Source organism: Poecilia reticulata, chromosome 18 (assembly GCF_904066995.2).
Source record: "Poecilia reticulata chromosome 18, P_reticulata-male-v2, whole genome shotgun sequence".
In the NCBI taxonomy this organism is placed as follows: Eukaryota; Metazoa; Chordata; class Actinopteri; order Cyprinodontiformes; family Poeciliidae; genus Poecilia; species Poecilia reticulata.
This window is the reverse complement of record NC_088847.1, coordinates 21,737,919-21,762,791: the sequence shown is the minus strand read 5'-3', so window position 1 is coordinate 21,762,791 and position 24,873 is coordinate 21,737,919. Positions and strand designations below refer to the sequence as shown.

The window sequence follows — 24,873 nt, the reverse complement described above, 5'->3', positions numbered from 1 at the left end:
AAATGTAACAAATGTTGTAATTTTGGTCCTAAATCGAACCATTTGCTGGCATAAAAACACCCTCAGAGTCACAATAACGACTGTCAATAGCAACTGGTTACTTAAGCAGTAAAACTTTAGGCCAACACCTTCTTTATATTGACTCAGTATTAAAATTTTAAGCTACAAAGTACTCAGCATTAAGCAAAAAGAGACTAGAACCAGTCAAGCTAGCAGAGTCCAACTACCAGTAATTCAAAGTAGAACTGTGTTTCGTTTGACCACATAAATGCGTAAACTGGAATTACAAAACTAAATTTGCTTAATGGAAACAACCAATTTTAACAAAAACTCAAGTTTTTCGATAAAACTTTAGCGATAGGATAAGATGTTTTATTTTTTTGGCCGTATCAAAATTGGTGTATTTCACAAAACTGTAATGGAAACACCGGATGTTACTACAGACGGAAACGACGAAGAACACAACAGGAAGTGGTAGGTTTTGGTTTTTACTGACTCATTCACGTGAGATTTTAATTCTGTTACTTATTTAACAGAAATAACACAATTTCAAAAAAGTGTTTTTGCCACATTAGCAGAATATCAGTGACGTTTTGCACACACTGAATTGGTTTTTCAGCTTGTTCCAGATCTGCCTCTAACACAACCCAACAACACATCACGGTGTTGTTTCCCAGAGCCGGCTCGGTGCGGGTGTTTCCAATCTATTAAGGCGCCGTGTTCCTCCAAAGTGGGTCTGGATCCGTCTCTCCTCTGTGTGCATCCCTGAAGTCATCTGAGGGAAGTTTAGACTTTGCTCAACTTTCCCCTGTTAGCTGCAGAGAGTTTAGCCAGAGCCGGTCCCGGGTATCGAGTCCGACCCAATTATGTCTGCCTGCCTCTGTCAGATTGTTTATACCTGGCTGCACTCGTGTGTTTGTGGGGATGTGGAGGAAAGTGTGTGAGTGTGTGTGTGTGAGTTCATTTCTTCCCGTGGCTTAGACTCTCCCCATCAGCCTGTTAAACCATTCATCCCTCCCTCCACCCGGAAGGCTTTCCACAGCTAATAAAGTGGGCCAGGTCCGTGGCTGAACACTATTTTTATCAGGAAGTAATTTCCAGGTGGCGCCCGCAGGTAAGCAGCGCCAGCAGCTCTAAACAATGGAGCCGAAACCGGGAGTCCTCCATTAACCTCTGCTGGTCAACATGTCGGCCTCTTTCTGTAACAACTCAGTTTGTTATCGCTCATTTCAGAAAAACATGGATTCACTACGCATTCATTTGTTTAAAACTGAAAATTATGTTATATAAGAATCAATTTATCTTTTAAAACAGAAGAGTCATGCTTCTTAAAAGTATTTTCCTTTTTAATGAAGTGGTGCATCAACGCAGCAGATATTGCTATGTATATGTTGCTGATCACTTTTTTTCTCACAATATTCATATTTTTAAGCTACTACATTTATTATTTCCACCCAGTTTTCTAGGACTTTTTTAAACAATTTTTATTTTTGAGTTGCTGCGTAATTCCACATCGTCCTTCCACTCAACTTTCTAGGAACATGCTATTCCATTTTTCACCACATTCTACATTTTTGAGCTGCCACACTTCTTCCTTCCACCCAACTTTCTATGTATATATCACTTTTTACACAATATAAAAATTTTTAGAGAAGCTAAAGTTTTTCTTTCCGCTCATCTTTCTAGGAATATGCTTTCACTTTTTCACAATAATCTATTTTTGAGCTACCACACTTTTTCCTTCCATTAAACTTTCTAGGTATGCTATCACTTAAAAAAAATTTACAGAAAAGAAACAATATTCAAATTTTTTTTATTGTATTTGTGCTGTGAAAACGTCTTTGTCCATGAGGGATTTCTTCTGTTTTAGTTATTTTATCACAGTTAAATGTTTCAGATCCTGAATAAATACATAATAAATAACTTAGACTGATAGCTGTGCTACATGGCTATCAGCTTATCAGACCAAAGCACAGGTGTGAGGCGGTGGTGGGGAGAAGAGAGGAGAACCGGACAGACATAGAGGACAAACCCAGGACTCACGAGGGGAACACGCAGGATCCATCTTCTGAATTAAAGAGGTTTGCAGGATGACAAGAAGCAATGGATGGTACAAAGAGGAGAAAAACGACAAGCCACAAGAGACGGAGATGACCAGAGAGGGAGCAAGACAGACTGACAGGCGAGTAAAAGCTGAACAAGTGAGATGGGGGGCGGAGGAAGAGGAGGAGGAGGAAGGACGGAGGTGGTTGTTGCTCCCAGAGGAGACGTTACGCTCGCTCCCAGTCCGGTCCTGTCAGCCCATATTTCTCTCTTTTTTTTACCCCAATCTTTCCATCATTCCTTCCCTCCAGACAACAATCAGCCCGTTTGATGTACTGGTGCTGAGATCCGGTCTGTCGCGCCGCTCAGCCCGACCCGACGGCCCGTTTCTCTTAACCAGGCTCAAATATTATGCAGATCAGCACCAGGAAGCGAAACTGCAAGTAAATAAACATTAAAACTTCAATTTTTAAACTATTTCTTGTCTTATTCTATTGTATATTATAAACGTAACTGTTTAGCTTTAGCAGAACAAATGTCATTTACACATCAGCAGGGGCGGTCCCAGCCTGCTTGGTGCCCTGGGCGAACATGAGGCACCATCATGGGGACACTCAGATTTATTTAAAGCTGAAACTTTTATTTAAAAACAGTTTTTCTTTTTCACGTTTGTTAAAATTGTCACTAAATTGTGCCAATTTACGTAACAGATAATCTGTGAAAAGTTTGATCTCCAACTCCTGAAGCCATCTACAGAAACCAATCAGAGCCAGGAGAAAGGTCTTAACGCTGTCAATCAAGCTCAGGTACTCGCTGCTCCTGGCAGACATAGGAAAGAAGGAAGGCAGGTAGGAAGAAAGAAAAAAATCTAGAACATAAGAAGGAAGGAAGGAAGGAAAGAACACAAAAGATGAAGGGAAGGATGGAAATAAATAAAAGAAAGTAAAGAATAAACAAACTAGCTGCAGCAGGTTGGGAGGAAGGAACCTGCAACAGCAGAAAGACGCACTGAAAAGTTAGGTAACATGAAGGAACGGACGAAAGACAGAAGAGTAGAAGGGAAGTAAAAATGAAGAAATGGATGGAAGAAACGTCAAAAGATAGAAATAAACTGATAAACTCTGGAAATCCAGATTTTTTGTAATTTTCCTGATTCAGCTGCTAAACAAAGCAAATATTAAACGCCCTGATGAATTAATGCCTTCTAATCACTTCATTCATTTAAAATGGAAGATAAAAATACAAATTTTTAGATACAAAAATATATCAGGGTAAACCGACGTCGTCAGAAATGTCTCAGTTTAGTAAAAGTATTCAGCGAAATCAGACAAAATGAAAAAACAAGCAATTCGAGTGAAATAAAGACAAACGACAGGGTGGAAAAGTACTTTTTGTCTTCCTGTGAGTCACTGCTGGCCGCCGACCAGCAGGGAGGGGGAGTTTTATTTCCCGATCCTTTAAATAAGTGTTGTAATTATCTCCTTATCTGTGTGTGGCTGCAGAGGGAGAGCAGCGCGCCACAGAGGTCCATGAAAGATTAATGCCGCCCGGCAGAAACGCCGCAAGGGTTACTCCAACAAAACCTCCGCATCAGAACGTCCCGACTTCAGAGGAACAAGATCAAGACCATGTGATGCATCGAGGCAGCAAACTGAGCGTTTCTCATGTCGTGTCTTGGCTACAAAACAAAAGTTTGGCTGTTGGAAAGAAGAAAGTGTGGTGGCGGTTTGTCCGCCCGCCGTCGGAGGGATTTTCTCGGAGGATTCTCCGCCTGCTGTGGTTGTTCCCCTCAGTGAAAGTGGGTCACCTTCTTCTCTGTCAGGAGAACAGCCGGGAATACGTCGGCTTTCTGGGGGTGTTTATGTTCGTACCACATTTCACTTTCTGCAGGCAGGGGTTACAAACGCCCGACACCTTCTGGAGCTCGTTAGAGGAAAAAGTTTGGACGGTTTTAAAATATTTAAAGTGGTGATTTTATGTATTTTTCAAGCATGCAGTGACATTTTGCAGCACAATAAAGTGACTGTGTGACCTGCAGTTGTTATAAAAAGAATGCAGAATACATAAAACATGACTTAAAAGAAATTTGATTTTACATCATGGCTGTATTTGAGGCCTTGACATTGGGCCTCCGTCTCTTTAAAGGGGGCCTATTATGCAAAGTTCATATTTTGTACATTTTTATCCTTCCATTTGGCTTTCAACTGCTTCTAAAACAACTAAAGCTCAAATAAACACCCAGATGTTTTCTTTGGCCAAAAGTTAATCTTGTAGCTTTCTGGAAATTGAGCTGTTTCAATCCACTGTTTCCTAGCAACCGCAGCCAAGCCCAGCCCGTTACCTAGCAACCAAGCGGAACTCCAGCACACTTAAAATCTATATAATTAATTAAGTGAAATTAATGCCTTAAAGTTCAGGCCCTAATTAACATTTAATGCATCAGTCAAAAAATGCATCATGAAGAGGAAAAAAACATATAAAAGCCAAATGTAACTATAAGCAAAAACACTTAAAAAAGTGACTCATTGTCCAGAAAATATGGTAAATCAATTTTGAGCCTGACAAAGAGATATAATTTTTGTTATTGTATTATTATTATTTTTTACAGAATTTGATGGACAAAATGGAAACACATTGGAAATACTACAAGATTAGCATAAAAACAAAAATGCTTCCAAGAATTGTATTATTTCTCAGCATGGGATTTTTTTTATCCCACTTATTTCCAAATTAAAGGTTGGGTTTTTTCAAAATTTTCAGTGAGAAATGAAGCTGTTTCCATGAAAGCTGAGCTGATTTTACGTCTTTCTAAAGACCAGCTTGGATCTGAATCAGGTGAACTCGGTGTGAACGTGTGTGAAGCCGGCAGGACGACATGTAGCGGCGCCCGGTTCTCGACAGCTGAGCCATGTTCTGGTTCTGTTTATCTGACAGCATGAGAACGGTTTTCATCTCTGCGGTTCCTCCTCACCCATTCTTCGGTTGCTGAACGTGACAGGAATCCGTTCTCCTCCACTCAGGCGGCGCACCGCGCTGCTTCACTTCAAAACGGCCTCACACACTCCGCCGTCAGAGGCAGGAAGTGCTTTTATTTGGATTCAATCCACCTGTTAAATCTGACGCTTCTCACCTGCACATCTACACTAAAAAGCCCAGAGGAGGTTTTGTTTGAGCCGTTTCAGAGAAAGCAGCGCCGCAGTCCGCTGTGAGCGAAAAACAGGAACCTGTTTGGTACACAAATGTCAAGCAAAATCTCTGAATGTTCCAACCACAGTAACGTAGACACCGCGGCGTGGAACCACGGGATTACTGGACAGGATTAGCACATCTGGAACAAACAGAAATCTGACTTTTTCACCGAGTTCTGATCTTCTGAGGCCAAGTCAAAAATCTTGGGGGAAAAAAGTCCGAATTCTAGTGGAAAAAAATCTGAATTCTCAAAAATATGTAAAAATTCGAATAAAAACCGTCAAAATTCTGAAAAAGGAGTGCGTGAGTGACTTTTGACACTATTTTGGCTCACATGTCAAAATGCTTGGACACGTCTGGGTTGAGTGGATCCGGCTGCTGGAAAGTACTTTAACCGAAATCTTTATTTTATAAGAAAAGTTTACATAATTATTGTAGAACAGAGAAAAAAATTGCAACTGAGAGAAATTATATGAATTATAATTGTTAAAAAAATGTTTTATTGGCACTAGTGGCTTTTAGTAGTTGGGCAGGAAGAAGGGTTTGGGAATCAAACCTGGGACAGCTGTGTCCCATGTTACTTTAGTCTCTGTTTATTGTGCATTTGCTCTTTAGCCTGGTAACCAGAATTATAATATTTTTATATCTTCTTCTCCCTGTGGAAACAATACCTCCAGTTATCAGGCGACGGTAAACAACGTGACACAAACACTGTTAGTCTTTGAGAATGTGGCGCTACGTTGCGCTTCCAGTCATTCACATAATAATATGCTACTTTTTATTTGGAGGTAGTTAAGAAATGCTAACTTTAATGCTAACTGACCGTAGGTTGGAAGTGCAACAAAGATGCAGAACAATCTTTTTAGTCAATATTTCTCCTAAAAAAAAATCAGACTGTAGGAAAAGTAAGTCTTATCTCATAATCAGTGGCGCTGATTAAAAATTACAATTTAGTTTATTTATTTGGTTTTACATTTATGTTTGGAATGAAGAAGATGACTGTACGCCGCTCTATGGTTTGAAAATGATTCTGTGGGTTGGCCGGTATTTTTCTAAAGGGGCCCGTGGCTCCTCCTGGCCCCCCACTGGGGACGCCACTGCTCAAAATGTGTTCCTGAATGTGCAGAGCAGTTGGTTCCTTAAATAAAAGTATATGTTGTACTGCAGTTTGCTGCTGATGTAATGATGTAATTTAAAGTCTAACAGATCTCAGCGTGAAATATGGGTAATAAGTGAATATGAGGCCATCAGTGTTCAGCCTGATACTCAGCTGAGCGATTCTGCCACACAGTCTGACTTTAAAAGCCCCCATAAGCACAAGGAACCTGTGAAATATGTGAGCATTACATCTGTTAGAAGGAGCCTGGTTCCTCATACTGGGCTCATCTCAAACAGCAGGAGTAGAATCACCAGGTTCTCCAGCCAGGGAGGGTTTAATGACATCACACGTCGGGTTTCTGACCGTACCGATGTGTAGAGGTAGCCCTCGCTGTTCATGGCGACGTAGAGCCCCGTCTTGGTGCTCTGGATGGCCACTATCCTGAGTCCCACAGGAATCAAGTTGAACTGCACTGCAGGACACGAAAACAACAAACAGCGTCAGAAAAATAATAAGTTGAAGACAAGAACAAAACGAGGCAAAAGGAGTAAAAAACGAACTCTTGGTGCTGACGGGCTGAATCTGCTCGAACCGGATGGCAGAGAGAGATACTTCAGCTGAAGCTTTACAAACTCAATAAATTACAAAGTGACATCGTGTGAGTCTGCTGTAAACTGATTGTATCTTTACTGACACAGTTAAACTGAGTCGGTGATGCAGTTTACTGGATCCCCTCTTCAGGAAGCCTGGATTTATTACAGCTCCACAGATAAACCCCAAAATTCAATCAGAAGAAAGAAAAACATTCAGGAAGTTACCAGCAGACATAGAATAGAAATAACTGAATAGAATGGATCGCAACAGTAAAGAAAAGAGCTGAATAACATAATGAAAAATAAAACAAAATGTCACAATAAAGAAGACAACAGTTGCCACTTTACTTGTGTTTGACATTTGGATTTTGCTCTGGATTTTGGTATTTCTAAACATTAGCATCTATCTGTATTGCCATGATGACACATCTGTGGTTGAAGATCTTTGTTATTTTCGCATCTGCAGAGTTTAAGTCCTCTGAAGGCGCTGCTAACAGGAAGTGACACGGCCGGCTGAGTGATGTTGACATTTACAGCCTCCAGCTGCTCTGTCATGATGTCACGACGACCAGACTCCACCATAAAACACATCACAATAAAAATCAGATAAAAAGTTTAATGCTGTGCTTCTGCACTTTTCTCTTCCACATTTTCTGGCTGTGAAGGAAACGTCTAACTCCAGGAACTGAGACAGACTAGTTTCTGGATCAGGATGGATCTGATGCAAACATTTTATAGACATAATCCACATAAATAAAACACAAAACACTCCAAATAATCTACTGGAAACTATTCAAACTGGTCCGTTCAACTGTTAGTGATGTTATACTTTATTTAATATTGTTATTTTTAATTGAAATACTAATGAGAATCTGATAATATCCAAACATCTAGACAAACCAACGTTATTTATATATATATTTTTTTTGTGTGTGTGTGTGTGTGTGTGCTCTTGGAGGCCCCCTGGTGGTGTGGGGGGCCCTAAGCAGCCACTTAACTCGTCAACAACTGTCAGGTTTCTTTAAAAAATGCTTTTACCACCTGCTGTGGTTTATCCATCTCTTCTTTTTATTTACCTCTCAGGAAAGAAAATAAGACGCAAACGAAAGGAGTTACTTATCTATTCACTAGATGAGATCTTTAAAACGGACTCTCAAGGGAAATTTGAAAGTCTATTTCTTCAGAAGCTCTCTTCCACATTTCATGGTCTTAATCAACAGAAAGCACTTTATCGATTAGTTTAGTTACTCTCTAATGGAAGAGTCTGTAATATCCATCTGTACATAAAAACTTAGTTATGTTGTTAAAACCTCATCAGCCGTAAATCTAAAACTTCTGGGAAGGATACAAATGAAGGTTGAGTTATGAGACTGTCCAGTAAAGTTGTCAGCTCTGAATTTAAGAAAAGTTTTCAATTTAAACTGCAGGAACATCTGTGTTAACGGAAACTTTCAGGTCGATTTTAAGGCTAACGTTGGTAAATTTGGTGATGTTTGGAAGGGTGTTTGTGAAGTTTTCCTGTAGTCTACAGTCCTGTCAGCCCAGATAGTGATGAGTGCCCAGTTTTAAGGTTGAAACAATGGTAATAAAACCTGACCGTAAATCTCAGACCTGCACTTTTTCTCCCTCTACCTTCCTTCTCTTTATCTCCATGGCTCTGCTCTTCTATTTGCTCGATCGATCCCTGCATCTCAAACAACGGGTTTCGCAAATGAACAAGGTGTCACCAAAGAGTGCAGCTGGGATGACAAATAGATCAGGAATTCACACGCACGCACACACACACACACACACACACACACACACGCACACACACACACACACACACACACACACACACACACACACACACACACACACACACACACACACACACACACACACACACACACACCTTTTACTTTGTTCCAGTCCTCTCCCACTCTTACTCTTCCTACTCGGTGACCTCACAAAGTGCGCAAACACATAAAAATCCCCATGTAACAAGATACTGTTGTGCCGTCCTCTTTTATGAAATAAAATGAAGGAACAATCGCTCAGCGTGGATCCAAACTGGGTTCAGCATGTTTCCAACTAAAGAAATGCATCAAAAAGAATACAAAGGAAGAGGAAAAAAGATCCCGTCTACAACAGGCTACTAATTAGCATCTAGAGCTAACAAGCTTACGGTTGTAAAATGTAAATTACAACATTACTTATTAAGATGATTTTTTTTTTTTTTTTTTACCAATTTATGAAGAAACATTTTGCAAACTAAACAGCTACATAATAAGATATTTAAAGAAAGAAAAAAATTGTCTTTAAAACAGGTTTGTTGCTAGCATCTGGAGTTTTACTATTTCAAGTAAAATTTTAAAAATCATTACGTATCAAGAGTCACAATTCTTAAGTAGATTAGATTATTGAGTATCTGTTTAATCACATTTTCAAAGAAAGGAGAGCATTTTATCTGTTAAACTGGTTTATGAAATAAACACCAAAGAAAGCATTACTTCTCAATAGATTAGATGGTTGTGTTTCGTAACTCTTTCAAAACTAGAGTTATGGTCTAAACTTGCAAAGAAAACTGTTAATTGTTTAAAACATGTTTTACTGTTAGCATCTTAAGCTAACTAGCTCAGTTTTGCAAACAAAAATTAAACAGTTACTCAGCTAACTGACACTTGGATTGTGCAACTCTTTCGAAATAACAAACTTTATAATCAAATTGTAAAGAGACAAAGTCTAATTTTGGAAGACGTACTGTTGCCATCTGCAGATATCTTGAGTCGTTTAATAAAATGAAAACTGTAAGATTACAAACCAGAAGTCATTGACAACCATTTTCCTGATTCAAGCAGATTAGATGGCAACTTTTCCAAACCAAAGAAATATGTTTTATGGGATTTTGTTGCCAAGTCAAAATGACAATTTGTTGGATTTTAATACAAAAAATTAGTGTATTTATAAGACATAAATGCCATGAGTTCAGAATGAAAGACTGTATTTAAATTACACCAAATTTGCAAAAAAAAAACCTGCCTACGTCACGATTCATTAAAATTTTATCATCCATATAATAAACGGCCATCATAACTCAATTTTCATTACATTTTATAAGAGATATTTTCTTACCCCAATAAAAAGAAATGTACTTATCACATGGTTCTCATAACTGCGTCTCTTTTTAAGCCTTTTCTTCTCCTCTCTTTATCTGTCCTTACATTTGAATTACCTGCTTTCCTTGATAGCTCAAAGCAGACTTCTAGTTTAATCAAAAGTCTTTGGAGGGAGGGAAAATGGAGGAGCGGGGCATGGAAATGAAAGGGAAGGTGTTGCCAAATCAATCCCACAAGTCAATTTGAATCCTGAGATCAACTGTGTAATAAAACAAGGAGAAATTGGACGAGAGAAGGTTGAGCACAGCAGGACAGACAGGACGTCTGAAGGCTGAGCTGCAGATTTAACCCACTGTAATGTGAGGAAACATCACAAACTGAGCTTTATGACGTTTCCTCGTGTGTGAAACTGTTCAGATTGAAAGCATTGTGACTAAAAAGCAGCACAGATATCAAAATGCTCTCATTCAATGTTTGTCTGGACACAATTTTTCAGGCTGTGGGAATGAGCTGAAAACACATTGATTGGGCTCGTTGAGATGCATGGTTGATTTTAGAAGTGGCCAGGCGGCTGGTGAGTCAGCACATCAGAAAAATGACCTTTAACTCGCTATCTTTAAGAGATGGCTTAAATTTCCTCTAAAGCAGCAGCAACTGTGGAGTTTATCTGAGCAGTCAGTATCTTACATGATTTATACAACTTTCATTTTAGTTAGGATGGATGGACGGGTGGACGGACGGGTGGATGGAAGGATTCTATTCTGATGTAAAGCAGCAGACAGATAATCGAGCTTCAGCTCTCCATGATTCTTTGCTAGCTTATTTTTCATGATGACCAGACCTTGAAAACATCCATCCATCCATCCATTCATCCATCCATCCATCCATTTTCTTACATCCTTGTCCCTCAGTGGGGTCGGGAGGGGTGCTGGTGCCCATCTCCAGCTAGCGTACCGGGCGAGCGGTGGGGTCGCCCTGGACAGGTCGCCAGTCTGTCGCAGGGCAACACAGAGACACACAGGACAAACAACCATGCACACACTCACACCTAGGGACAATTTGGAGAGGCCAATTAACCTGACAGTCATGTTTTTGGAATGTGGGAGGAAACCGGAGTACCCGGAGAAAACCCATGCATGCACAGGGAGAACATGCAAACTCCATGCAGAAAGACCGGGAATCGAACCCAGAACCTTCTTGCTGCAAGGCAACAGCTTTACCAACTGCACCACTGTGCAGCCCACCTAGAAAACACTCATATCAAATTCCAAACTGTTTACCTTACTTACTTGAAGTAGACCCTAAAAACTGATCCAGAAGTCCAGCCGGGTCAGGACCGAAACATCTCTGTGCCTCCATCACCAGATTCTCCATCTTTTATTATTATTATTGGTGAATCAGACAGGAAGCCCCCATGCAGGCATGAAATCAATAAATAAAACTAACTGCCTTACCAGAGGACGCTATTCCACCAGTATGTCTATTATTTTTCTAACATTAATTAATATTTATGATATTTAATTAGCATCCTGATTCCAGTAAGGGCGTGAGAAAATGAAGTTGAGTGTTTGGCGGAGAGCCCTGAGCGTTGGGGTCATTAAAAATGATGCCTGAACTAATAAGGAAGGAGAAATAAAGAGACGTCTGGACTGGAAACTGCTTTGTTTGCTCATTTCTGTCTAAAACACCAGAGTTTAAAGGTCACGTCTAGTTTCCATGGCGCTCTGTCCATCCTTCCCTCCATGAATTAGCAGCCTACTTCCTAACTCGCCGTGTTGTATTATTTTATGTATGCCGTTCCATTTTTCCTGCCCCTTGCCGTTCCCTGTTGTGTGAAACCAGCCCGTTTTATTCCCATCCATTCATCTTTGTCCCACTTTTGCCCTGCAGCCTCTCCTGCCCGTCTCTTTATTACTCCCTCGTATTTGACTGCTATCCTCGCCTCATGTTGTGATTGTTCTCTTTCTTTTTCTGCTTCATATCCCACATCATATCTTCATATCTTTGCTTTTCTTCCACAGCCAGCCAGAAATCAGAAAAAACTAATAGACATTTTTATGTGTTTAGGCCACACCTGAACTCTGGTTTACATTAGGGCTGGAAAATAAGGTAATAATATTTATTGCGATCGATGTATGATCAAAATCCATTAAAAATAATTTCAGTGAACTTAGAGGAAAGACTTTAGCCGCTCAACATCTCACAGTTAGCGAAGAAATGCTGGTGGAATCAACTGACTCGCTCGCTCTTTGGTTACCTAGCAACCCACTCATTCTTTAGTTACCTAGCAACAACCTGTTGAGTGACTGGCGCAGCAGCAGTTTAAGGTTTCGCATCATAACTGCTCAAAAACAAAATACAACGGTGTGAAGTGAAAACTTTGGATAAAACAGGAACAATCACTCCAGCAGTTTGGCAGCATTTCAGATAATCAAAACGAAAAACGAATCGATAATTATAGATATCGACTGATATGAAATGCTTGTATCGTGATACGTTTTTCAGACATATCGTCCAGCCCTAATGTCAAGTTTTGATGGATTTCATGGGTGGCTGCGATGGCCAACCACTATCAATACTGATGGTTCACTAAAGTCAGTTGTTTGTTTGTGTTTATTCCTTCAGCTAATCCTGGTAATAAATCAGCATGTGATTTTAAAAAAAGGTAGAAAACTACACTTGAAAGCTCCTCATTAAAGTTGGACGTAGAAAGAAAAGTTAGTCCACAAAGGGGACTGTCTCATTCTCTTCTTGTCCAGATCCAACCTCTCCGTTATCTGGACCAAAGAGAACCAGGAGGTGAGGCGGAAAAATGGAAGCAGCCAAAGCCCAGAGGGGATCTAATGAAACAAAGAAGAGAGAGACGGGAGCTGCTTTAGTTTTATCACTTCTTCTTTTTTTTATGGAAGTCCCCCTAGGGCTTCCCTAACTAGGTGATAGTTGTCACAAAGCTGAAAGTGGCTCCGTGTTAAAGCACAAAGTGAGACGGGGGACGGAAACAAAAGAACAAGAGGATCAAACAGCAGGGAAGAGAGAGAGAAAGAGAGGAAGGCGACCTGCTGTAGAAAAACGAGTCAGCGAGACAAGTTGGGCTGGCAGGGGGAGAGAAGGAGAAATGTAAAAAGAAAAAAATGTGAGGATGACAGAGAGGAAAAGAAGGAGGAGATGCAGCAGCTGGCATGGAGCTGATGGCTCCTCAATCACTGCGTCTCCCCCCTCTGTAGGGAGGTCAGAGGAGCTGCCACCCTCCTCCTCCTCTCCTGGCTCCTTTAGGCTGTTATGTAACAGAGCAAAAAGAAAAATGAGGCGAGGAGAGGAGAGTTCTTCCTTTTACTTAGAAAGCAGTTGACAGATTTTTTTTTATTTTTTTTTTACTTTAATTACCTTACCCTTAATTCTGGCTGAAGTGGGTCACTCTCTCAGGACACCAAGTCCCCAACCAGAAGTAGCAGCTTGTTATCATTTCAGATGAATCAAAAACACAGAGGACTGTGTTTCACAGGTCTGACGCAATAAGCAACGAATCGCTTGATCAATTAAAATGAGCTCAACAATTTTCTTTTCAATAATTATGTTTACCGTTTCAGGATATTTTTAAATTTCTTCAGGGCAAAATTAAAGTTTATTAGTCTTTGAGGGGTCAAACTTCCATTATTACACCACGATCATTGAAAGTGGCATCAAAACAATTATCGTTTATTGCGATAATTTCTGGGACATATCAGTAGAATATCAGTAAAGTCACATGTTACTGATAAAGCCATGTTTCAGAGAAGCTTCTTGGTTAACAATGATTCTTCTCCAGCCCAGGTTTCGTCTCCATGGCAACCAAATGCTGACCAATGAGCTGGCAGTCTTTTACCGCATAACTCACATTTTCACCACAGAATCTGAAGATACAATGCAGTAAAAGTCAGCTGTTATAAATAATGCTGTATATCAAACATGGCTGAAAATAAATTTGACTTTAACAAAATTTGACCCAATTTAACGCCTTGAAATTGGGCTTCTGTCTCTTTAAGAAGCTCTTTCCGTCACTCTGGTTTCAGCACGTCATCACAATAATGCTCCTGTATTAAGCCTTTAGCAACATTTTTACCAGCGTTTCACTGAGAAATAGTTAATATAATGAACTCAGTGCCGCCAGGAGTTGCTAATTGCTGGTGGCTAGTCTGAAGGAGCTGAGTGGGTGAGTAGCAGCTGCTCTGTGAGGCTGAAGCTTTGAGGAGGAGCTGCGCCTTGAAGGCGGGGCTAGGTCCACCCAGGCATTTTGGACAGCTGAATGGTTGCCATGGAGATTAAAAGATTTCTCAAACATGCATGAAAGAATGAAGGCTACAGTACGTATGATGTACGTACTGTAAGTATGATGAGAGAATAACATGACATGACGCAGCTCATATTAATTTAAATATTTTAAGGGTAATTTAATATGTATTAAAACAACATTTCATTTCCATCTGGGATCAATAAAGTATTTTTGAATTTAAAAGCTCAAAAAAGCCCATTTTACATAACATTGCTCCTTTAAAACCGGTAGATTACATCCTAAAGGTTTTGGAAACTACTCATTTTCCAGACACCAAAAAACAGTAAACCGACTGAATGTTATTTTAGGGCTGTTTTTAGAAGCAGTAGAGACACAAAGGAAGCACAAAAACATGAAATATGTGGATTTTGCATAATAGGCCCCCTTTAACACACCACACCCAGCAGGAATATCTCCTAAAATTATCTTAAGAGCCGTCATGATAATCGGGGCATCATTAAGATGGCCAGAAAGGGAAAAACGGGTAAAAAATTGGAATAAAAAGGATTCCTGATTCAACATTTAGAAAGGTAACAATGGCTCCATGTTAGCGCATTAATGAAATCAGAACCGTAAAACGAGCTGCTGGAAACCAAAGCGCCTAGCAGCAGCTGATAGTCAGGAATCTCCCCACATCTGAGACGTGACAGTGAGGAGGAGCTGCAGCTGTAACAGGAGCCTGTCGGCTGTGAAGTAACGTTTCACAGTGAAGGTCTCCACCGTCTCTTTCATGCATGTCCCACTCAGCGCTGCAGAACATGCTCACGCAGCAATTTCCCCCTCCTCCTTTAATGCCCTGTGCAGTCAGGTAGATGATTGTGCTGCTGATTGATACCGGTTTCCAATGATGTGAGCGACTAAATAATCCAACTCTGGCAGGAAGGGAACAATTTCCGAGCTGTGACTTGAGAATGTAAAAAAAAAAGAAAAGAAAAAGAAACGGAGTGTGATGGAGTTACAGCCGTTATAAAACGAGCCAGCGAATGCGGGGGTGACCTCCGCTGACTGATGTTCGACGCGCCGCCACATGAGGAGCGAAGCGGCGTTACACAACAACAATCTTTACACCTGTCTGGGAAATGAGCCCCGCTCGCCTTCGGATGTGCCCTGCGGTATTACGTGATGAATATTTCAGATTGGACATGAGACTGTTTAAAGTTCAGCCGCTGAGCGTAGGTGTGCGGTTACATAAGAGCGGGAATAATCGGAGCTTTCTGGACGCGGTCGGCGTTGCCAGGTTGGGCAGGTTTCCGCCCGATTGGGCTGATTCTGAAAACGTTTGGCTGGATGGAAAAACAACAACAAGTTGTTAAAATTTGGGCTGCTTTTCACAACATTTGGCAGGTTTTTAGAAAAACTAAATTCTTTAGAAATAGTTGTGATTGTGTGGCAGAAAACACAACAAAACTTTTAATAAAATCCTGTGTTATCCCATTGATGTTGGTTGCTGTGGAAAAACTTAATTTCTGAAATTATTGTTGTAAAAAGACCCGAGAAATTGTCTCAATGTGAAATGTTATGCTTTTAAAAAAAGATGGGAAGGTATTCTTGATTTTCTGAGTTAAAAGGTCAGTAATGATGTAGAGCTTTAAGTTTATACATACTACATGGGTTACTTTTCTTTCATGTCCTCCTGTTTCTGTTTTAGATATTCAAAATAACTAATACACATGATATTACTGCACTTATCTTATTTGTAAATTTATTTTGAAATTTCTAGATTCTATCCAAAGTGACATCATCAGTGATTAATCACTGGTTGAGTTAGTTATGATAATACAGAGCAGCATCGTGATTGAACAGTAAAAACTGGTGCAATAACTCAACTTTCATTGTGTTTAAAGAGTCAAGACCTTAACAGTCTCAATGGGATTTGGTTCCAATCAGTTTATAATAAAAAAACGACCAAAAATGTTTTTAATTTTCACAGATCTGAGTGCAGTTGATGACGTATATGGGACGCAATATCATCTATACATATTTCATACATTTCATTAGAGGTTGAGTTTTGGGTTAGTTTTTTTTTTTTTAGTTTTTGGGTTTCATTTAGTTTTGAGCTGGAAACTGTCAGTCAAACCTGGAAACCCTGGATCACCAGGGCCGGCCCAAGGCACATGACATTTAAGGGCCTGCTTGGGCTCCCCCACCACCAGGGGGCCCCAACAGCAACGAGCTAGTGTGATGCTAAATGCTACTATCCATAGAAAAACTATTTTAATATTATTTTCATAGTTGGTACATATTTAATAGGTTGATCTCTTCCTGCTGTTGGGGAAATATAAGACATTAAACTTGTTAATTTGTACTGTAAATTTAGTGTTTATCAGCCGATGTTACTTTCACATAGTTAAAATAATGTAGCACACTTAAAATTAAAATATTTGGTTTAGTTTGCTGCTTCTGTCAGGTTAAAATCTATAACAGCTATACTAGCATCAGTAAGCTAATTACAAATGATGCTAATTACAGTAGTTTTGCTAGAGTAGTTTAAGAACGATGAAGCATCTGACATGTTGATATTGGGGGGGTCCAAATGAAGATCTGCTTAGGGCCCCAAAAAGGCTCGAGCCGGCCCTGCTGATCACATTCTTATCTCTGCTGCTCTTCCTCTAAACCTGGCGAGACGTTTTCTCCTCTCACCAGGTTGACAGCTGACTGCTGTGCTTGTTCTACTCGTCAAAACCCAAACAAAGACGCTACAGGAGCCCGGCCCAGCTTCAGGACAAATGTTTGGGTTCTGAGTTTGGAAACACTTCAGCTGCTGCCACATTCTGACATCTCAATAAAAAAAACGATGAAATGTACGAGCTTCAAGCTGTAATTTCTCTTTTTCCCCACCCACCTCTCGCTCTAGACTGTAAATGTGAAATTGTGCCGACTAGATGTTTTCCACCTAAACTGTTGTTTTGACAGAAAAAACCTGCTGTGTTGCCACACCAGGGATATTGTATAATATATTATTGATCTGTGAGGGAGCGCTGAAGGGATTCCTGTGGTGTGGGATCCGGTGGATTTAGTCAGTAATCACAGAGGAGCCGACCCACAGCGGGCCGGTGACGTGTTTCTATGGAAACTGAAGGTGAAAATAACAGAAAAAACGCTTAGGTTTTATCCCAGTTCGTATCATTAATGAATGTTTTTTACATGCTGGTGATTATTTAGCATAGCAGGTGAAGTTGTGATCTTTGAGAGAAGTTAGTTACACTACAAAAACACACACAAACTAAACTACATTTAAAGCTTTCAACATCAAGCTGAAAAAAATAATTAATCTTATGAATTACACTCAACAACAAACCTCTGAAATAAATAGTAAATAATTCTTAAATATATATATTTTAAAAAGTAGTTGTTGTCTTTATCTTTTATCTCAGCTTTAGCCATTTAACATTTGCAATTATAAGTATATAATAAAAACTACATGGTAGTTCAATTTTTACTTAAAACAAGAACTTTTAAATCAATATTAAGGAATTATTGTCTTAAAATAAACCTCCATATCTTGCTGAAACATTACTTGTAAGTTTGTTTTGTTTTATTTCAAGTGTACCGAGATATTTGCTTTAGAAAGAAGAGCAAAAACACTTGGTAAGATTTTGTGTTTTGCAGTGTTTGAACTCATTTTTGGTTCAATAACACATCATATCAGTGTTATTACAGCTATTGATTTTAACCTTATAAGAGCAGCAACCAAGCAAAGATGCTCTAATTAATTTACATTTTGCAGACAAACACTGAATTTACAGTAAAAGTTATGAGGTTTAATATCTTTTGAGGCAGTGTAAAATGTGAAATCTATCATTACAAAATAAAATAAAATGTTCTGACTCACAAAAGGAGCTGCTTTCGTCCTTTGTGCCTTCCATGGTGCCATCCGGCAGCATCTGGAGGTAGAATCCGTGTCGGCAGTAGAGCCGTGTGACGATGCCCTTCAGCTGGGGCTCTGCAGAGCAAACACAGTGTTAACAGCACATGCTAGCCTCCAGGAACACACACATATTCACACACACTTGTCAGGTGGCATTTATCAGAGCAAATGGCCACCTCAGAGCCTAGACACTGACTAAACAAGAAGCAATTCTTACAATTTACCCGGTTAAACGTTTAGACGGAAAGGGATTTATGTGTGTTTAGCTTTCTTCTTTAGCTTAGCTGTTTATTTCAAGCCACACATTTGGGACGAGAAAGCACAAAATAAACGTGTTGCTAAATGGAAAACTAAAGGAAGAGACGTACTTTTAGCAAGACCTTCATTTATCATAATTAAAACTAAAACTAGCTTTGGCCTGCATGAGGTGCAGCAAGTAGTTTTCTTCAACGTTAGCTTAAAACAGCAGATAAATTATGCTAGCCAAACATGTTTTGAAAGTTGAATATTTTACCCAAAAAGCTTGATAAATGTAGTTGTATTAAAAGGTTGCAGTAAAAGGTTAATATTCAGTTTATAGTTTGTTTATTGCTTGCTAACTGAAATGCTAGCAGTTAGCACATGGCTTGCTTGAACTAGCATGAGTTTTTCTTCAGGCTCAGAAGTGCTGAGGAGGACCAGATGGAGGATCAGACGAAACGTCAGGGTGGTGAAGTGTGTCCACAATCAACATTTAATGAATTTCATCAAATATGGAGGAGGATGGAGGAGTGTGGGGCAGCTGACAGTTTGCCCTCAGTTGACAGGAAGGATATTTTTGTGCATGAAGACTAAAGAAAGATAAATCTGCTCATTTGAACTTTTCAAGTCGTACAAGCAAACAAAGTCTCTGTGTTTTGGAATGTTTTTTTGTATTATTATTATTAAATGGGATTAAAGATGGAGATTAGCCATTCGGCTAAAATCTGATGTGTTTGCATGTAAATGTTTATTAATATGTAATGTTTTCCATCCATCCATCCATCCATTTTCTTACACCCTTGTCCCTCAGTGGGGTCAGGAGGGTTGCTGGTGCCTATCTCCAGCTGGCGTACCGGGCGAGAGGCGGGGTCACCCTGGACAGGTCGCCAGTCTGTCGCAGGGCAACACAGAGACGCACAGGACAAACAACCATATGCACACACACACACACACACACACACACACACACACACACACACACACACACACCTAGGGGCAATTTAGAGAGGCCTATTAACATAACAGTCATGTTTTTGGACTGTGGGAGGAAACCGGAGTACCTGGAGAAAACCCACCATGCACAGGGAGAACATGCAAACTCCATGCAGAAAGACCGGGGCCGGGAATCGAACCCAGAACCTTTTTGCTGCAAGGCAACAGCTCTATCAACTGCGCCACTGTGCAGCCCTATATAATGTTATGTGTTTATAAAATACACTTGAAACGATCAGATTGGCCAAAAACATCTTGATGATCGCTAAAATCAACCGATGTTTCCAACAGGAACTGGTGAAATTCAGGTTGACTTTATTTTACATTCATAACCATCATGTTATGGATTTACTGAAGATTTCCTCTGTTTAATCCCCACTTCCATACTAAACCTGACTGCATTGATCCTTATCCAAGATGAGAGCCATCATCCATCCATCCATCCATCCATCATCCATCCATACATCCATTGCCGGCTGACTAGACACAGAAGGTCAGTGTTGTAATCTGTTACGTGTTAATCCCAAATTAAGCCGCGTGCCACACAGCGAGCCATGTGCATCTGCTGGCCACGGAGGATCTGAGCAGCAAACACGCAGCAGCGCTGACCTTTAGCGAGTCTCTGCAGCTGCAGTTCAAACAGAGGAAATACTTCCTGCACACAGCGAGCGCGACATCAGCAGCAACACAAGCAGCCTGCAGATCCAACGTCTGAAACGCATTTTACTGACAAAACTATTCATCAATAAACACAGACAGTGAGACAAGAAATAAAAAGAAATTAAAAACATTAAAGACATAAAAACATGGAAGACATCAAAACCCGCACTCTAACCCTAATTTAGCCATAAGCAACTCTAACAGGTGGGTTTTAAGTTGAGATTTAAAGGCACCCAGTGTTTCAGCTGTTTTACAGTTTTCTTGAAGTTTGTTCCAGATCTGTGGTGCATAGAAGCTGAATGCTGCTTCTCCTCGTCCGGACAAAACAGACAAATAAGACAAAACAAACATTTTTCCAAATCAGTTTCAATATAAAATGTATGAAACTTTAAAAACATCTCCAGGTTTGCGTCTGGTGAAGTTCTCATTCAGTGAAGTTACTCACACTGGGCTGAATATCTAGAAACTTCAGTCAAGTCAGAGTAGAAATACTTCATAGTAAAGTTACTCAAGTAAAAGTAAAAGGTGTAGGAACTGAATGAACACGTGAGAGGAGTGCTGGAGAGCGACGTGTTCTCTATTTGAACGGCAGTTCAGCTGAGAGCTTAATAAAGAAACGGGGATTAATTTCCCACATTAAGAATCTCAACCATTAACGTCTCTCTGAACCCTGAAGCCTCATAATGTCAAATGACAACTGGGCAGCAGATCGTCTTATTCTTACCTCTCTGTTTATTACCAACGTGTGCAGCAACAGAGACGAGCGCAAACATGATCAGACCCGAGCTGAACACGGCAGGCTCAGGGCCGCAGCAACATTTACTACAAATCAGAAAGTTTGTTCAAAGAAAAAAAAATATACCAAAAAAAATAGATCTGAAACTGACAAAATGTTATGAAGCCGAAAGAAAGTTTGAAACTGAAAAAAAAAACAAAAAAAAACCTGAAAATAAATATCTGAAACTGAATTTAAAATTTGGAACTAGAGAATTATTTTAAAACGGAAAAATGTTTTGGAAAAATATTGAAACTGAAAAAATTTTAACTAAAAAAATGGAACAAAAAAATGTAACTGAAGATAAACATTTGAAACGAAAATGTAAGATTTGAAACTAAAGAATTATTTAAAAACTGAAAAACCTTTTAAGACAAAACTGAAAATAATTGTTTGAAACTGAAAAAAATCTCTGAATCTGAAAATTATTTTTTTTTTCACATTTCACTTTCTCCATCCATTTTCTTCCACCCTTGTCCCTCAGTGGGGTCAGGAGGGGTGCTGGTGCCCATCTCCAGCTAACGTTCCGGGTGAGAGGCGGGGTCACCCTGGACAGGTCACCAGTCTGTCGCAGGGCAACACAGAGACACACACACTCACACCTAGGGGCAATTTGGAGAGGCCAATTAACCTGACAGTCAAGTTTTTTTGGACTGTGGGAGGAAACCGGAGTACCTGGAGAAAACCCACCATACACAGGGAGAACATGCAAACTCCATGCAGAAAGACCGGGGCCGGGAATCGAACCCAGAACCTTTTTGCTGCAAGGCAACGGCTCTACCAACTGCGCCACTGTGCAGTCCCCATTTCACTTTCTTTTAGATTAAATTGTATTTTAAGTTTCATATTTTCTTTTTAACTTTATGGCTCCAATTTAGCTACATGTATTTTCAGGAACATGAAATAAAACAAACTATTTTCAAAATAACTATTTAGTCTTTGATTTGTAGGCTGGATTAAAAGTCTTGATCAATATTTCTTTTACATTTTTATACATCTTAAGTAAATAATACTTATATTTAAACCAAAAAAGCAGGAAAATAGGATTTAAAATAAAATATTGAGACATTTTGTTACCACGATCCTGTCACGAGTTTCTTTAAGAAAACATTTAAAGCTCGAGTGAAATATGAATGCAGAAACTTTTGCATGAGAGCATACGGCTGGTTTATACATCTGAATTATTTTCTAATTTTCAGGCTGTTATCTAGCGATAGAACATTGTCAGGTTTTGCATTTTACATACATTTTAATAGAATTGTCATCCGTCAATCCCTCCTTGAATTAAACCCCAGTTTCTGCATAGTGTAACTTCTATCAACCTCCTCTCGGCCTCTTCCTCCTCTGTATTTTTGACCCTCCTCATCCCTAAAACTGCAGAGCTAATCTGCAGGGAAACCCCTTACTGCTGCTGTTTCTGAAGCGGCAGCACTTAGCAGCTGAATGACAGACTGTCACTCAGAGGGAGGCGGACGGGGCAGGCAGACCGAGCCGCAGATGAAGCTGAAGGTAAGCATTTAAAAAGTCTTTTAAACAGGTTTTTGGTTCACCTCAGCAGGTGTGCTAATTCTTCTCTTTCCGCCCCGGTCGGACCGCTTGAAGCCGACGGATTGGTATTCGCCCATCTGTTTATCGGGTCGTTTTCTGAAGCGCTTCCCGTTCTGTCTGTCGGCGTGGGCGTCCCCGGGGAGCCCAGATGTGCATCAGCACTGATGAATTATGGTCACAGTAGTTCATAAGGCGGGTTGGGCGGAGGTTCTTACAGAAGCTGTTCCCAACATTCACAGTTACACTCGGGTGAAACCAACATTTTTCCTCACCGGCTGCAATTCCATCAAACATAAAGTTGCACATATTGGACGAAAATAAGACAAGATACCAGGAAGAGAGTTGGGGCCCTCACTAAGTCAGGGTTATATTTGGTTACAGCTTCAGATGTCTGAAAGTTTCACGTTCATCTGCTGAAATAATTAAAGGGCATCATGAACAGCATCAAGGTTTCCCCCAGAAAACTGTCTGAGCCTGGTGACGCTAGGGAGTTCACCCAGTGCTCAACAAGGCTTTTGTGATAAAAATGTCACAACTTTGGAAGAAATTTGAAAATATTCCCAGGTATTCATGTCCTAAAAAAGGCAAAAAAAAGCACGCACACACACACACACACACACACACACACACACACACACACACACACACGCACACACGCACACACGCACACATACACACAAAAAAATTCTAACAAAATAAATGCAATTGTTTTGCATTTCGGTTAAACCCTGATTAAGTAGTTTGTAATTATAGTCACATTTAAACGTAAAATAACTTCAAAGAAATGTCACCCAAAACGGACAACAATTAGTTAGCATATTAACTAAATATTATAGGCTACAAAATCAAAGCATTTATTGTATTATCTTTTCCTAAATCCGACCGTTTTCATTAATGTCTGCCACCTGGCGAAGTAATTTAATTTGCTGGTTGTGATTAAAATAATAATAAATAGCTGTGTCTGCACCTGTGTCTTAAAATGAAGTAATATTGTACGTGTTTTTAAACTGATTAGTCCCTCCAGGAGTTAGCGATTCTTCTGTTGTTGTTTTTTTCTTGCAATGAAAATCACTGATTTATGGAGCTAATTTAGAAATGCAAGATATTTCGTAATATTTGCAGATATGCATGATGGTGTATGTGACTTTTTATTTGATTATTACTTGACATCTTGTAAAGCTGGGGAAGCAATGTAGCAGAAATAAGAAATACTGCCACCTGCAGGTGGGCGTTAGCATCACATAAATACAATGTTTTCTTACCATTTTGGTGGAAAATTTGCGGTAAACCCATAATTTAAGCATTATCCTGTGCCACACAAATAAACTTGACTTCACTATGAAAAACTAATCCCGGAGATGAACACGTTTTGATGTGAAATGGGAGCATCAACCCCAGAGTGGAAGAAAAACACCTTGCTCACTCTGTAGCCAGCTCTCTGTATTGTTCGCTTTCCCCAAAACACACAAATAACCGAGCTTTTCAAACAGCTGACGGCTGGATAAACAGCAGTTATTGGATGTATTGGGTTCATTTAGGGCGCTATAAAGCATAACTCCGCTCGCAGCGGCGTGAACAATGTTTAAAGTTTGACCAAAACAAACTCTGTCAACAACCCGAACAAGATCAACATGAGGCGCCAACACCACCGCCGAGGTTTTTCTATCCAATCTCTAAGCTGCCAAGCTGAATTGAATAGTTAACACTGCACCTGAGACAACCACTGTAAGTCAAGTCTGCGCGCTGACAGATTGTTCTTTGTGCGCTGCGACAGAGGGAAACAAAGCATAGTTGACTTCTTCAAGTAATTACTCCTCCAGGCTGAGCAGCACTAATTTACAGCTGCACGCTGCTCATGCAGTAAGGGAGTAATATTTCTGCTCTGCCTGTGCTGCAGCACACAAACAGAAACACTCTATATTTACCTTCCTATTGCAACTTTCTGTTTATATTGCTCATAAAAATCACTGTCTAAGTCAGACTGTCATCAGAAAGGCGAAAAAAATGTCGGCCAAGAGGATTTTTTTATTTTTAAACGCAGCTTTGTGGGGACGTTCCTGCTTGGTTTCTGCTACTTAACATGCAATGGCTCTGCACACCAGTCTGAGAAAATGTTCTCTCTCTACAGTTAATAAGCTTGTTACTCTCCACTGACTGTAATATTGTCTTTCTCACCACTTGCCTAAGAGCCTGAAGCCATTAATCCATGGACATATGGATTTTACAACTAGTTTTTCATCTTTCATTTATTCTGGCTCAGAAGAAAACACGAGATTTATCATCTCCAGAACTGGAAATTAGTTAAAGTAGGGGATTTATTAACCAAAACAATTAACCAAAATAAAAATAAAAAAACCATCTGATGTAACGCAAAAATTGCATAAAATATGTCATATTTCACTTTTCACATTAAGTGGAGTAGTAAATTGCATAAAGCCATGGGCTCTCAGTATCCCCT

The 24,873-nt window shown here is 39.9% G+C and overlaps 1 protein-coding gene across 2 annotated transcripts in view; it reads right to left on the bottom strand.

Moving 5' to 3' along the window:
- fgf11a (fibroblast growth factor 11a) overlaps nt 1-24,873 on the bottom strand; it is an 81,379-nt gene that overhangs the window by 21,567 nt on the left and 34,939 nt on the right. For both annotated transcript variants that reach the window (XM_008435590.3, XM_081600068.1), the window contains 2 exons: nt 18,164-18,274; nt 6,700-6,803 (listed from right to left, as the gene is read on the bottom strand). In XM_008435590.3, coding sequence (XP_008433812.1) covers nt 6,700-6,803; nt 18,164-18,274 — 215 coding nt within the window. The remainder of the gene's footprint in view (nt 1-6,699; nt 6,804-18,163; nt 18,275-24,873) is intronic.